At 42.3% G+C, this 16,114-nt stretch overlaps 1 protein-coding gene across 23 annotated transcripts in view; it reads left to right on the forward strand.

Moving 5' to 3' along the window:
- The first annotated feature begins 12,846 nt into the window (after window positions 1-12,846).
- Window positions 12,847-16,114, forward strand: part of NTRK2 (neurotrophic receptor tyrosine kinase 2) — a 365,115-nt gene continuing 361,847 nt past the window's right edge. For 8 of the 23 annotated variants that reach the window (XM_045373028.3, XM_005582047.5, XM_065530762.2 and 5 more), the window contains exons 1-2: window positions 14,101-14,222; window positions 14,711-15,298. In XM_045373028.3, the coding sequence (XP_045228963.2) occupies window positions 15,087-15,298 (212 nt within the window). In that variant the 5' untranslated portion in view covers window positions 14,101-14,222; window positions 14,711-15,086. Of the gene's footprint in view, window positions 13,111-13,625; window positions 13,748-14,100; window positions 14,556-14,710; window positions 15,299-16,114 lie in introns of those variants that run through there. The other 15 variants (XM_005582046.5, XM_074017737.1, XM_074017735.1 and 12 more) reach the window with 3 other exon arrangements.

A 16,114-nucleotide genomic window follows, 5' to 3' on the forward strand; every position in this document is an offset into this window, starting at 1 on the left:
TGGACATAGAGTCCATTTCTCAATGGGAGTGGTGTCAAAGAATTAGCAGTCGTATTTTGAAACTGCCATACTCATTTTATTGACAGGGAGACTTGAGGCTTAGGACATGAAAATGATTTGCCCAGAAAAAAACCATAAACTACAAAGTGGCATAGTGCTGACTGAAACTTATGCTTCATGATTTCCACAGCAAAGGTGAGACTATATTGCCAAAATGGTCCCTTTGGTACGATGGAGGCTAGAGCTGTGTTTCAAGTGCAAGAATGCTCACTCTATTTTTTTTTTTTTTTTTGCTAAAAGAGAAAGCTTCAGTTAAAGCTACAGGACAGAACAAATATAAACAAGTTATGTGCCCTATAGATTATTGTTTAGAATAATAATGACCAAAGTTAGGAGCTGTCCTTAGAAATAAAAATTAAGCCAGTAGAGTTTGCTATTCATAATACTATACATATATTCATTAATAAAGTTCTGTGTAAAAGGATGAGTTTGGACTTAGCTGCAGTAAGCAATATAGCAGAATGACCTTGTGTCTTGCCCCAAGGACAGCAAGAGAAGATATTAGGATGTCACCTTTGACTTGTCCATTAAACGTTGTGGAACTACGGATTATGCCATCTAGCAGAGCCATGGGTCTTTCCTGGAATATGCATCTACTCGGAACTGTGACATGAGAAAGAAAGAAATTTCCTACTGGTTTAAGATCTTGTATTTGGGGCTGGAGGATCTCTTTATTCAAGTCGCTTAACCTTTACTTTGTTATGGAAATGGAAGAACTTAGGAATATAGGTTTCCGACGCAGGTGTTCTCCATTTCTTTCAGTTGAAATCACAACTTTGGAAGAGAGAACATGGAAACAGGAATGAACAATTTCCTTATTAAAACAAAGCACAGCACAACGTTTGAGCATCCGAAAGAACATCTCCAATTGGAAAGAAGTGGCAGGCAACTGACGAAGCCTGATTTTGCCCCCTTGGTCCTTTTCACTTCAGTCGCTGATGATAGCATTACCTTGGACTCAAAAAATGTCACTTGGATATTACAGGGGTGCCTGGGACTTGGTGGGTGATGAGGGCAGGGACACTTACACCAGACCAAGACTGATCTGGCTGTGGTGCTGGAGATTAAGCTGTCTAAATATGGGATCCTAAGAAGACTTTTATGCATTCTAGACTTCAAGAGACAGATTGCATTTTTTTTTTTTTGAGGAAAAGTAGATAAAGTCCTTTGACTGAATGACTCTAGAAAATAATAATGATTTGAGAGAGAAAAGAAGTCCTAAAACATAAAATCCTGACAGCGCAGGCATGGATGATCCTCATGAGGAAGAAATGAGACTCTGCTTAACTACACTGTAGATTTCGGTGTGGAAGAAGATGGAAGGTGGGTATATAGCCAAATTTTGAATACAATAGGGCAGCACAAAACTATGACAACAGTGGCAGAAGGACTGAAGTACAGAATGTGTGAAAGTTGTTGTGAAATAAAAAATAGAGAGCAACAGAAAAGGACTATTTGGGCTGGGCAATAGTAATCCCAGAACTTTGGGAGGCCGAGGCAGGTGGATCACCTGAGGTCAGGAGCTCAAGACCAGCCTGGCCAACATGGTGAAACCCCATCTCTACTAAAAATACAAAAAATTAGCTGTAATCCCAGCTACTCAGGAGGCTGAGGGAGGAGAATCGCTTAAACCCGGGAGGCGGAGGTTTCAGTGAGCCGAGCTCGCACCATTGCACTGCAACCTGGGTGACAAGAGCAAAATTCCGTCTCAAAAAAACAAAACAAACAAAAAAAAAAAAAAAAAGAAAAGGAGAAAAAGGACGATTTGAACCAGGCTTAGAGTAAGAAGGATGAAGTGACAAGACCAGAGCTTGGGCAGATGGTAAGACATTAACAGATAATAGAGACAAAGCAGTATTTTCTACCTCTTACTCTGTGTCTTTTTTTCTGTTGAGGAAAAGGGTTTTTCCATTAGAAATGGTAGAGATAATGTGGTTGACAAGAAGTTGACATCTTAGTTGAGGGAGACCACATAAGAGATATCATAAGCTTATTTAAATGGTTGCAAAAATGATAAAGGTTATTACTGGATTTGCTTATATGACTAAGGATAAACTGTCAGAAATACTTGGAGAAAGATGGTATATGGAAGAAAGAAAGAGAATTTGTCTCAATTTTCCAAGAAGGAGCAAATTTGGGATCCAGAATACACCTAAATTATTGTTCATTCTGTTTTCTCAGATCGCCTCCACTTGCCTAGCCTACTCTTTCTCTTTCTAGGTTATCTTGTCCAATCTTTCCCCATCACTGGACAGGGAGTGGGTGCAAAATAAGCCAGATGGATTGTGACTGGGTTTCACAGGCCTAAACTACAAAGGGGAATTCCTATCCAAGACAACCCAGTACGCTAGGTCCTGAAAAGGCAGTGGAGATAAATCATTTGGAGACGCTGGTATTAGAGAAACAAGGCGTAAGGATCAAAAGGAACCAAAGGAAGAAATGGAGTTACAGGTTTAAAAAGCTGAAATGTGGGTGGTAGGTTGACACCAGGTTAGAATGAGATCTGAAGTTGGCACAAAAGATGAACTTCAGAATGATTACAAACAAAGCAAAATGAAAACAAAACATTAATGGATAATACCAGTTTGCTCTTTATGTAACTGGGTATGTGGTGCATAGGTGGCTCAGGCTAAGGGTTAAGAAAGACATAATTATAGAATTCAGTTTGATGGATTCTTAGCTGGTTAGACAGTCACATTCTATGTAAGGATGAATTAATTAGCTAAGAAATAAATGTCAGCATAGGCAATGTCTTTAGTTGAGTGTCTGGACCTGTCATGTTAAATATTCTGACTTAAATAGAAGCATGAAAGGCAAACATATTAGACCTGCAGGTGAAAAAAATATAGGAGGAGCAGCTAAAATGTTGGATGGCAGACTTGAAGAAAGGATTCCATTTTCTCCACTTTTCCCCTTAGAGGTTAAAACTAGCATCAATGGAGGAGCATTGTTAGAGAGACAGATTTAGGCTTACCACAAAATGGGACTTTCAATTAATGGTGTACAAAGATGAGATTAACTATTATTTTATTTTATTTTATTTTATTTTATTTTATTTGAGACAGAGTCTTGGTCTGTGGCTAGGCTGGAGCGTAGTGGCATGATCTCGGCTCACTACAACCCCCGCCTCCCAGGTTCAAGTGATTCTTCTGCCTCAGCCTCTGAAGTAGCTGGGGTTACAGGCACTAGCCACCACGCCTGGCTAATTTTTGTATTTTTAGTAGAGATGGGGTTTCACCACATTGACCAGGATGGTCTCAATCTCTTGACCTTGTGATCCACCTGCCTCTGCCTCCCAAAGTGCTGGAATTACAGGCGTGAGCCATGCCCAGCCAAGATTAACTTTAATTCAACCAATATGTATTGAGCTCCATACACAATACTCTGCTAGACACAATGACAAGAGAATTACAGCAATCAAAGAGATGATGATAGTTATAGCTAACTTCAGTAATAATCTGTAGAGTGCTTATTTCTAATATCCTGATTAAGGAAAGTTGTTGGAAGTGTTGAAGCCGGGACTAGGAGTTATATCTCCTTGTACAGGAGATTCCTGCAAATGGTTGAAATATTGTGCTCAGCCAGTTGATTTTAAACTTTACTGTGAAGGGTGCAGCACACCAACATGGCACAAGTATACATATGTAACAAACCTGCACGTTATGCACATGTACCCTACAACTTAAAGTATAATAATAATAAATAAAAAAAAAAAGAAATACATTTACCACGAAATCCAGTACAACCTATAATAAAGTTTCATGAAACAATATTGCCTTTATACCTTTGCTGTTTCCTATTCTAGCATTGTCTAGTCTATTCCTTTAGAAATATTCTAATAACAAGCCACTAAATTGACTTAGTAAGGGGTTGCTACCCCAGTTGGAAGAATATTTTGAAGTAGGAGATGGAACTTGGCTCCAGAGGTAAGGATTCGAACTCCAGGTCAGATTGAGTACTAGCTGAAATAGGGAAGAGGCCAAAGAGCCTCTCCATAAGACACATCCACCAGTGCCATGTCAGTTTACCATTGTTATGGCCACACTCAGAAGTTACCACCCATTTCCATGGCAACGACCTGACACCCAACACCCAAAAGTTACTACTCTTTTTTAGAAATGTCTGCATAATCTTCCCCTTAATTTGCATGTAATTACAATGAGTATAAATGTTATTGTAGACCTGCCCCTGAGCTGTTACACTCGAACAGACTGCTTTTGGGGTAACCCTGTTCTGCAGGAGCAATCATGGAACTATAACATTAACACCTCAGTAAAGCTGTTTTCTTCTACCACCAACCTATTCTTGAATTCTTTCCTGAGTGAAGCCCAGAACTTTTCTGGGCTAATTCCCAATTTGGGGCTTGCCTGCAACAATTTGGTTAATCACCTGTAGAGGTCTGATATAATATAATGCTTGTGGGTCTTTAACTACATGGCACCATGTAGTTAAAAAGGGCATGGCCATAAAACTGTTCTTTGCGTGAATTGTGATTGTCAATTGGGTTGAACTGGGAACAGTTGACTGTCACAATATAGGCAGAGTAGCACTGAAACATCATACTATAATTGTTCATTGAAGCATAAGTAAATTTCTTTGTAACAACTTAAGTTCTTTTGTGACATGGTACTGTAATAGACTTCCCAGTCTGCAGAAAGGAAAGAGAGGAAGAAATGGAAAGAAATAACTTTCTTCCAAAGAAATAGTGTTGAAATTGCATACATCACTTCTACTTAAATTCTCTGGTAAAAACTTAGTCAAATGGCCATACCTTTACTTCAAAAGAAGTTGGGAAATATAGTCATTGACTGGGTGTGATCAAGTGTTCTATTACTCAAGAGAAGAATGGGAGAATGGACACTGGGACTGTGGCACGATTAACAGGATTAAGTAATTAAATTTAATTAATGAATTAAGCCATAATAGTTAAACCTCGACAAAACAGGAAACACGTGAGCAGGTATGGGTATTGATCTAGATGGCCAACATGAACTAAGAAAATAATCCAGAGCTGACCATGAAACTTCATCAGATGGATGGCCCGCAACTTAGATTTAAGGATCACCCACGTGCCTGTGACTCCAGTTTTCTGAGGTTCTGTTGAATTTTCTCCATATGCTCTTCCTTTTAGGTGTTCATAAAAACTATAAGTCTGTGTTGACTTGGTATGTGCTGTGTATGACTAAAAGTACAAAGTGGAAGATTTGGACACAGAGAAGAAAGGAAGTGGGATGAAATCTTGGGTTTGGCTGTGGTTCAGAGTGACCAGGTAGCATACAGTTCACAGACCATCTTAGGCAGAGGTAGGGAAAAGTGAGACCTTTACTCAGAGTTGGAGGATGTTGGGTAGAAAACAGTAGGAAGCTGTGTAAACTTCAGAAGAGGATGTTGGGGTGAGAGGGAGCATGCGTGGTGCTAATCATGAATATCAGCCTTTGATTCCATGAGACCTGTGTTGAGTCCTTCATCCTCAAATGCTCCCTCTTTTATGGTTGCCATGGTACCTGAAATTCCTTTGGATTACATCTTTTTCCCAGTGTCCTCTACTAAAATACAGACATTCTTGGGAAAATGAAGTGTCTGGTGATGAACATTATTTGGATTGTAAACATGCTTGTAGATTTAGTTCCTTCCACTGACGGGAGGAACTCTAGAAATAGGATAACACTGGATCTGAAGGGGAAGAGGCAACGCAAAGAGGAAAATTAGGCAGGGTATGGGTAAGGAGGCTGTAAGTTCCAAATAAGCATTCACAAGTTTCCTGGTCTTTTCTCCTCTTACCCCAAACTACCTCTCTGTTTCCTCTAGATTACTAATGCTATGATTTGGTGTAAATACTTCTCTGTTTTTCTCCATAGACAAACAAAACGTGTTCACAAATACTGGCTTTTTTTGCAGGCTCAGAGTACATATTATCATGTAAGATGCATTATTAATATATTGTGGCTATACCTCCAAGTCAATCTATATAAAACTCTTTTTGTTGTTGTTGTTGTTGTTGAGACAGAGTTTTACTCTTGTTGCCCAGGCTAGAGTGCAGTGGCGCGATCTCGGCTCACTGCAACCTCCGCTTCCAGTTTCCGGTGATTCTCCTGCCTCAACCTCCCAAGTAGCTGGGATTACAGGCACCTGCCACCAAGCCCGGCTAATTTTTGTATTTTTAGTAGAGACTGGGTTTCACCATGCTGGCCAGGTGATCCGCCCACCTTGGCCTCCCAAGGTGGTAGGACTACAGGCATGAGCCACTGCACACGGCCCTATACAACTCATTTTTAATTAGGTATATACTGGTGTAAAGAATAGAAGTACAGATATGTATTCACTTAATGATGGAGATGCATTCTGAGAAACGTGTCAGGTGATTTTGTCGTGTGAGGATCACAGAGTACACCCACACAAACTTAGGTGGTAGAGCCTACTACACACCTCAACTATATGTTATGGCCTATTGTTTCCAGGCTACAAACCTGTACACTACCTTGCTGTACTGAATATAATAAGTAATTATAACACAATTGTAAGTGTGTGTCTAAGCACAGAAAAGGTGCAGTAAAAACGGAGTACAAAAATAAAAAATGGTACACCTGTAAAGGGCATTTACCATGAACGGAGCTTGCAGGACTGGAAGTTGTTCTGGGTGAGTGAGTGAGTGAATGATGAATGGATATGAGGGCCTAAGACATTACCGTGTGCCACTATAGACCCTATAAACACTGTACACTTAGGCTACATTACATTTATAAAACTTATATATTAACCTTAGCTTACTCTATTTTACTTTATACATTTTCTAATTATTTAACTTTTTGACTCTTTTGTAATAACACTTAGCTTAAAACACAAATACATTTTTTGTACAGCTATAGCTTTTTTTCTATTTTTAAAATGCATAGTTTTTTAAACGTTTAAAACTTTTTTTGTGAAAAACTAACACACAAACACCTACATTAGCCTCAACCTAGAGAGGGTCAAGATCATCTATATCACTGTCTTCCACTCCACATCTTGTCCCGCTGGAAGATCTTCAGGGTCAATTACATTCATGTCATCTCTGATGATAACAATGCTTTCTGCTGGAATACTTCCTGAAGGGCCTGCCTGAGACTGTTTTACAGTTGACTTCTTTTTTTAGTAAGTAGAAGGGGCTAAGCACAGTGACTTGTGCCTATAATCCCAGCACTTTGGGAGGCCAAGGCGGGCAGATCATGAGGTCAGGAGATCGAGACCATCCTGGCTAACATGGTGAAACCCTGTCTCTACTAAAAATACAAAAAATTAGCCAGGTGTGATAGCATGCACCTGTAATCCCAGCTATTCAGGAGGCTGAGGCAGGGGATTCGCTTGAACCTGGGAGGTGGAGGTTGCAGTGAGCCGAGATGAGCCACTGCACTCCAGCCTGGGCAACAGAGAGAGACTCCGTCTCAAAAAACAAAAAACAAATGAATAAAAAACAAAAAACAAACCAAAAAAATTAGAAGGAGTACACTATAAAATAACAACAAAAGCTAAAGTGTAGTAAATACATAAACCAGTAGCATAGTCATTTATTATCATTATCAACAATTATAGATGTATTATACACAATTTTACATACTATTCACAAATGACAGCACAGTTTGTTTATGCTGGTGTCACAAACAGGAGAGTAATCCCTTGCACTACAGTATTAAAATGGCTACAGTGTTACTAGGAGATAGAAATTTTTCAGCTCCATTATAATCTTATGGGACCACCATGGTATATGCAGTCCATTGTCGATGGAAACATCATAATGGGACACGTGACTGTATTATAATTTATTGAATTGTTCCACTATTAATGGACATTCAGGTCCTATTTTTAGGTATGGGCCACTGTGTCTTCTATTTATTAAATTATAGTTTCCCCAGACTTTTTCAAAATGTAAAAGAAATAACAGAGTAGGTACCTCTAAAACTAGAACATTACAGAATCTGAGTGTATTTTAAAAATCTCCAAACTTTATAATAGCATCCTAAAATTGGAGGTTGTAAAGGAACTCCAGCAGAGCAAGAAGTTGACGATTGGAGGATCTAGGTCAGCATTTCTTTTTTGTTTTTAAAAACAACTTTATGGAGGTATAATTGCTAATAAGCTAAACACTGAAGCATGCAAATTGATCAGATTGAAACCATCACCACAATCCATCCATCATCATAAAGTTTCCTTGTGCCCTTTGTCATTGCTCCCTCTGGCTCCTCCCTGCCTCCTTCTTTCTTTCCTCATCAGCAGTCACTGAGTTACTTTCTGTCACAATCTATTTATTTGCATTTTCTTGAGTTTTATGAAAATGGGATCATACATATACTCCTTTTTATCTGACGTTTTCGCTTAGCATAATTATTTTGAGATTCATCCATATGACTGCAAGCGTGGTTCATTACTTTTCATTGCTGAGTTGCATTCTGTTGTATGGGTATGCCACAATTTGTGTATTCATTCACCTGTCAATGAATATTTGGATTATTACAGTTTTTACATATAAAGATAAAGCTGCTATGAACACTCATGTTCAAGTCTTTGTATGGACATATGCTTTTCTTTCTTTTAGGTAAATATATAGAAGTAGAATGGTTGGATCACGTGGTAAGTATACGTTTAACATTTCAAAAAACTAATACTTTTCCAAAGTGGCCATACAATTTTACACTCCCAGTAGTAGTGTATGAGAGTTCCAGTTGCTCCATATTCTGGTCAACACTTGATATGGTCAGTTTTTTAAAATTTTAGCCATTCCAATTAGTGTGTAGCTATCTCATTGTGGTTTTAATTTGCATTTCCTCAATGACTAATGATGTTGAGCATCTTTTCATGTGCTTACATGCCAACTGCATATTTTCTTTGGTAAAGTATATGTTCAACACATTTACACACTTTTAAAATGTTTTTTTATATTGTTGAGGTTTGAGAGATCTTTATATACTCTGATATGTCTTTATCAAATACCTGATTTTCAGATATTTCTTACATTTTGTGGCATTTTTTTCATTCTATTAGTGGTATATGTTGAAAAGCAGAAATTGTTAATTTTTATAAAATCCATTGTATCTTTATTTTTCTATTTATGGACTGTGCTTTAATTCTAAGTATTTTATATTTTTGATTGGCTATTGTAATTCATAGCTTTTAAAAAGGTAATTCATGATTGTTGCTAGCATATAGAAATATATCTGATTTGTAAATACTTATCTTGTATCATGCAAACTTGATAATTCATTTATTAGTATGAATAGCTTTTTCATGGATTCTGTTAAATTTTCTATACAGGAGTCAATGTTGTATGTTTTAAGAAAAACAGTCTAATTCTTCTTTTCCAATCTGAATACCTTTTATTTCTCTTTTTTTGATTTATTGCACTAACTAAAATCTCCAATGCAATATTGAGTAGAAATTGTGAAAGTGGATTTCCTTGTCTTATAACTGCTTTTTGGAAAAACATTCCCTTACCCCCACTACACTTTCTAGACTCTGGTAACCCTTATTCTCCCTGTGCCTCCATGAGATCAGCTCTGTCTCCATGAGATCAACTTGGATTCATGAGACAAACTCCACTTACTCATGATGTTTTTGGATGTGTGATGTATTGTTAAATCAATTTACTGAAATTTTGCTTAGAATGTTAGCACTTACATTCATAGGAACCTTGTTTTCTTTTCTTGTAATGTTTTTGTATATCAGTATCAAGGTAATGTTGGCCTCATAAAATGAATTGGAAAGTATTTCTTCTGCTTCATTTTTCTAGAAGAGTATGTATAAAATTGGTATTATTTTTCCTTAATTGTTTTGTAGAATTCACCAACGAAACCATCTGGGAGTGGAGTTTTCTTTGTGGAAAGTTTTTAACCACACATTCAAGTTCTATAATAGACATAGGATTATTTAGGTACTCTATTTCTTCTATAGTGAGTTTTGTTGGCTTTGTATCTCTCATAGAACATGTTCATTACATTTAAGTTGTTAAATGTATTTGCATAAAGTTGTTCACAATATATCCATAGTATTTCTTTAATATCTATAAAATATTCAGTGTTTTAATTGCTCTCATTACTGTTATTGGTCCTTTGTGTTTTCTCTTTTTTATTTCTGATCAGTTGGACTAGCTCTTTTTATTCATCTTCACAAAGAACCAGCTCTTGATTTAATTAATTTTCTCTATTGGTTTTATGTTTTCTATTTTATTATTTTCCACTCTGCTCTGTATTATTTCCTCTCTTCTGTTTACCTTGTGTTTAGTTTGTTCTTTTTTCCCTCTCATTTCTTAAGGTGGAAGCTGAGGTCACTGGTTAGAGATCTTTTTTCTTTCCCGATACAGGAATTTAGTGCTATAAAATAACCTCTAAAAACTGCTTTAGTGGTATCACACAAACTCTGATACATAGTGTTTTACATTTTCTTTTTGATTTTTTTTTAACTCTGTACTCTTTAATCTTTTCAGTACTTCTTTCTCTGGCCTCAGGTAGCTTTATCACCTGCATGTGTCTGTCAGCACTATGCTGAATACTTGAGAGGAACCCTCTGCAGATGTCCATAGTTCTTTCTGTGCAATACTCTTCTCTTTGCTACTCTGTCTTGTGAACGCTGCTCTCCTTGATTTCTCTTGAGCTAGTCTCCTCAACTTAGGTAGTTGTACTCTGCCTGGGTTCCTTCTCTCTGAATGATGACCTTCATTGTCTTATATCCACTGTCTTAACTTTAATATATTTTGTTCAGTGTATTGGTCATATGATTGAGAGAACAAATCTGTTCCCTATTACTCTATTTTAATCAGAAGGTGGCAGTATTCTTACTTATTTTTTTACAACTCAGTACTGGATGTTAAAATCAATGTATTGAGTTATTACATGCATTCAAGAATGAAATGGTGTAGAAGAGGATATATTAGTTTATTCTATGTACTAAGGGTAAGGAAGTTTTGTATTGTGACACTTCTTTTTTTGTTAGTACATGCCTTTATGTATGTGTTCATTGGGTTGTGATATAAAAGGCATTTCTTATTGTGGATCACGGTCAAAAGAGTTTGAGAAACATTGCTCTAGGTACATCATGGTTCAGTGCAGGTAGGAGCCTGCAACACTTTGTTTCTATGCCTGCATTGAAGGGATCTGGAAAAAAATCATCTCTATATTGTTCATCTGAAAAATGTTCATCATCTCTTACAAAGTCGTGATCTGAGAATCCTTGAAGTGATCTCTGGGACATATCTTATAGGTCTTAAAATCGAGATAGATCCACAATTCTATCAGTTAAGAAATAACTACTGATCGCCAATGTGTTCTAGACACTGTCCTTGGAGGTGTTGAGTTAACAGCATGAGTAAGTGGGAGGCCCTCTCTGGCCTGGTGCTGAAGCATATCTGGCTACTAAATGAGGCAGAAAGTAAGGCAAGGTTTTAAGCAGTGCTATGAGCACTCGGAACACAAGGAAGATTTGAAATTTTGAAGGTGAGAAGGAGCGTGTCTGGGGGAATAATCCAGGTTCTTGCAGAATTAGAGGTTAAGAAAGTAAGATCTCAACTTTATTTTATTTATTCATTAAAAATACACATATATTTTAACACCTACTATGTCCTTGAGATATATCAATGAACAAAATAGACAAAAATCCCTGCCTTCATGGAGTGTACATTCTACTGGGAGAAATTTAAAATATATATATGATAAGTAAATGATCTGTCCAAAAGACAAACTGCTATGGTTGAAATAGTAGAGCAGAAGTAGGGTGATTAGAAGTAGGACCGCAAATCCTAATTTTAAGTGGGAGACAGTCAGTGGAATATATTTAGAATTCAACTATAATAGTAGCATATATTTACTCTAATAGAAATTCTACAGATATTCCAACATAATTGGAATCTTGTGGTGTACAAACCACCGTAAAACTGCCTATTCTCCATACCGCATTGAGACATGCTGCAGCCACTAGGGCGCAAATGGGCCCTTTCTTAGGAAAATGGGCTGAGAGTATGGGAGTGTGAGAGAGATGTGGGTGATTATGCACACACACACTCCTTCCTTCCCCAAGTGTTCCTCAGGGGCTTCTCCACTTAAGGGGCACTGACAAGACAGGCGGAGTTTTACGTGCGTCTGAGACCAGGTCATTTTTGCCCTTGCTTCTCTTCCTTGGCACGTCCTCACCTAGCAGAAAATCGAGAGAGGCCCTGCTGAGGAGTAAACTTCAGCCTGGCCGTTCACCACTCAAAGTGTGTTACAGCCGAGCGACAGTGGTGAGACAGACCTGCTAGCCTTGCCTTCGGGACCTGCAGCAAGATTTTTGGGTGCTGTCCAAGAATTCCCGCGGTAACACTCAGCGCCCAGGATCTGTACAAAAAAGCCCCACTAGATGTTTTACGTTCCCTTCGTAATATTTAATGCTTGGCCTAGATCCGAGCATTCACTCTAAGGTTCGGTTTCTCGATCCTTCCCATCCCCAGCCTCTGCGGGTAGATCAGTGACTGTTACTATATTTTGAACGAGACTCCAACCCATTGCTCTCTCTGGAGCGGAGGATTGGCCGCCTTTTTCCCCGGGCCGGACCTCGGCGAGGCCAGGCAAGCCGCTCACTGGCCGGGCAGGGACGCGCAGGCGTCGGGCGCCGCTGGTTGCGCATCTGGCGCCAGAGCGCGCCCCCAGCGCTGTGCCCGCCGCGACCGTGGCGGTGGGCTGGTGCTCCGGAGCGTGCCGGGCGCTCTCTCCCCGCGCGGGGGCACCAGAGCCCTCGGAAGTGTCAGGCACTGCGGTGCATTTTCCCAGTTCGCTTTTAAATGACTGCGGAAAAACAGATTCCGAGCCGCAAAAGGGAAGACGGATTCTCAGACAAGGCTTGCGAATGCCCCGCAGCCGTCATTTAACTGCGCCCGCAGAACAATTACGGTTTGTCACCCGACCCTCCCGGATCGCCTAATTTGTCCCTAGTGAGACCCCGAGGCTCTGCCCGCGCCTGGCTTCTTCGTAGCTGGATGCATATCGTGCTCCGGGCAGCGCGGGCGCAGGGCACGCGTTCGCGCACACCCGCGCACACATGAACACGCGCAAGGTACGGCAGGGGAGCAAGGGCTTGGGATGCCCTGCATGGGGTGGGCATCGCGGGGAGTGAAGCTACGATATGGGAATGGCTACATCCCGACAGGTTAAAGGATGAGAGAAAATGACGCGGCGCCACACATCGGACAGGCCAGGGTGGCCACCGAGCATTTAGAATACGCATCAGGCGCGCTCCCTTCCCCTCACATGTCTCTATTTCCCGGGCGTGTGATGGCAGAAAACGGCAGGAAAAAGACCCACTTAGAGAGCTAGAATTGTGTTTGGAGACTCCCTTCCCTCTGCAAAAGCACCAACAGGAAGCCCCTCCAAAACCACCGATCCCCAAATAGGTGGCCCGGAATGGGGGCGGTGATCCTTGGTTACCAATGCAGAACACGTTTTGGTGTTTACAACATTTATTTATTTTTAGGATAGCTTGCCCTCCCTTTTAGGCAGGGTGGGAAAGGAGAACGCGGGGAGGGAGAAGGGAGGGAGGATTCCTATAATAAGAATCAGCGCATTTTTCAGAGCTGAACCAAGCACGGTTTCCATTTCAAAAAGCGAGCCAGCCTCTACCGCGATTGTAGAAGAGACTGTGGTGTGAATTAGGGACCGGGAGGCGTCAAACGGAGGAACGGTTCATCTCAGAGGTACCTGGATGTAAATTCACACACACACACACACACAGAGGCACGCGCGCGCGTGTCTACACGGCCAGGATGTGTGCGTGTGTGCGTGCGTGTGTGCGCGCGTGTGTGCACTCCCACATGCTGCTGCTGTCTGCTTCTGGCCAGTGGCACTGATGCCTCCCTCCTCCCTGCTCGCCCCCAGATTCCCCTCCCCTCCCTGGTGCTTTTGTCTGGAGGGTGTTATGGGTTTGTGTGTGTATGAGCGCGTGTGTGTTTTTGGATTTCAGACTAATTTTCTGGAGTTTCTGCCCCTGCTCTGCGTCAGCCCTCACGTCACTTCGCCAGCAGTAGCAGAGGCGGCGGCGGCGGCTCCCGGAATTGGGTTGGAGCAGGAGCCTCGCTGGTTGCTTCGCTCGCGCTCTACGCGCTCAGTCCCCGGCGGCAGCAGGATCCTGGACCCAGGCGCCGCCGGCGGGCGTGAGGCGCCGGAGCCCGGGTGAGCAGCGCAGACAGTGCCCTCGGTCGCCTCGGCCCTCCCTGTCTCCCCCTGGGGCGGCCTCGGCTACTCCCCAGGTGGGACGTGCCGCGCCACCTGCCCGCGCCACCGGCACCCAGCGGCTGTGGCGGATTCTGCAGCATCATTCGGGGCCCCCGTCGCGGAGCCAAAGCTGCCGGCAGTCTCCGCATTCCCCTTTAAAGGGTCCTTCGCCCGGCCTGTACCATGGAATCCTGTCTCGGGGACCCTTTCCCTACCTCCCCTCCCTTGGCCTCAGGCTCGAAGAGAGAGTGGGCACACTGGTGGCTCCAGCGGCGTCAGTGCCATCGCGGGGCAAGTTGATTCCTGGGCTGGAGCTGGGCACTCATCCATCCACAGTCTCCCGGCTGGGATCGGGGTGGGGATGATGCGAGCGCAGAGGGAGAGTGCTCCAATTAGTGGTGTTGGGGGTCCTACACTCAGTCTTACGCGTATCTGTTTGTCCTCAGCCTCGAGGTGCATACCGGACCCCCATTCGCGTCTAATAAGGAGCCTGCACCCCAGAGAGTCCCGGGAGCGCCGCCGGTCGGTGCCCGGCGCCCCGGGCCATGCAGCAACGGCCGCGGCGGAGCTCCGAGCGGCGGTAGCACCCCCCTGTAAAGCGGTTCACGATGCCGGGGCCACTGTGAACCCTGCCGCCTGCCGGAATACGCTCCGCTCCGGACCAGCTCAGCCTGTGATACGCTGGACTCCGCGCGCCCGCAGCAAGCAAGCACCGAGGAGTCAAGAGAGCCGCAAGCGCGGGGAAGGCCTCCCCGCACAGGTCGGGGAAACCGGCCGGTGCAGCGTGGGGACACTCACTCGGGCTGGCACTGGCTGCTAGGGATGTCGTCCTGGATAAGGTGGCATGGACCCGCCATGGCGCGGCTTTGGGGCTTCTGCTGGCTGGTTGTGGGTTTCTGGAGGGCCGCTCTCGCTTGTCCCACGTCCTGCAAATGCAGTGCCTCTCGGATCTGGTGCAGCGACCCTTCTCCTGGCATCGTGGCATTTCCAAGGTTGGAACCTAACAGTGTAGATCCTGAGAACATCACCGAAATGTGAGTTCCTGGAGCTTTTCCTCTTTTTTCGCCTTGCCCCTAGGGCCCGGGCTGGCCAGATGGGTAGGTCCTGAAAGTGAATGCTGTCTCAAGAGTGGGGAGAAGTCAGAGACAAGAGATGCAAGACAGGGCCATCTGTCAGTTACCTGTCTGTTTCACTGGCTTGGGACTGCCAGTGCAGGAGAAGTGTGACACTTTAGGATAAGTTTTAAATATAGATATACATATGCCGATTATATATGTATTCCTCGTGGGAAGGAACTCACTATGCTTTTTATATTTCAAAGCTCTGCTGGGTGTGCTTTAGGCTTTCCGCATGCACTAACTTAGTTTTGGGCATTTTTGTTTCATAAAGTGCTGTGTGTATGTTGTGTTAGAAGTTCCATTAATATTCACTAGAAAAGAGGTTAAAATAATTAACTTTCCCGAATCTGTTGAAGGAAGTGACAGTCTCTCCCTTAACATCTTTTTTGAGGTTTGAGTTAACCACTTTCCCTTTTCATTTTATATATCAGATTTTGCTTAGGAGATGGCATCCAGAGATGGCCTTGAAAATGATCTGTAAGAGGAGAAGTTCTGAGTGTTGAAATGCACTCGCTCAAAAGAAAAAAATGTGATCGTTGGAAGCCTAAAAGCCTGGTTTGATTTAATTTGGACTTGACTTCCCAGAGATATGATTTTGAGACCACTTGGATTATAACTCTTAATTGCCCATTGAATAATTTCCCAGGACTAGGCTGGATGATAAAGTAGTGGGTAGAACTCTGATGAATGCTGGCTTAAGCATTGGACCCCTGTATCCCTGGAAATGTTTGA

This window comes from Macaca fascicularis, chromosome 15 (genome assembly GCF_037993035.2).
Source record: "Macaca fascicularis isolate 582-1 chromosome 15, T2T-MFA8v1.1".
Taxonomy (NCBI): Eukaryota; Metazoa; Chordata; class Mammalia; order Primates; family Cercopithecidae; genus Macaca; species Macaca fascicularis.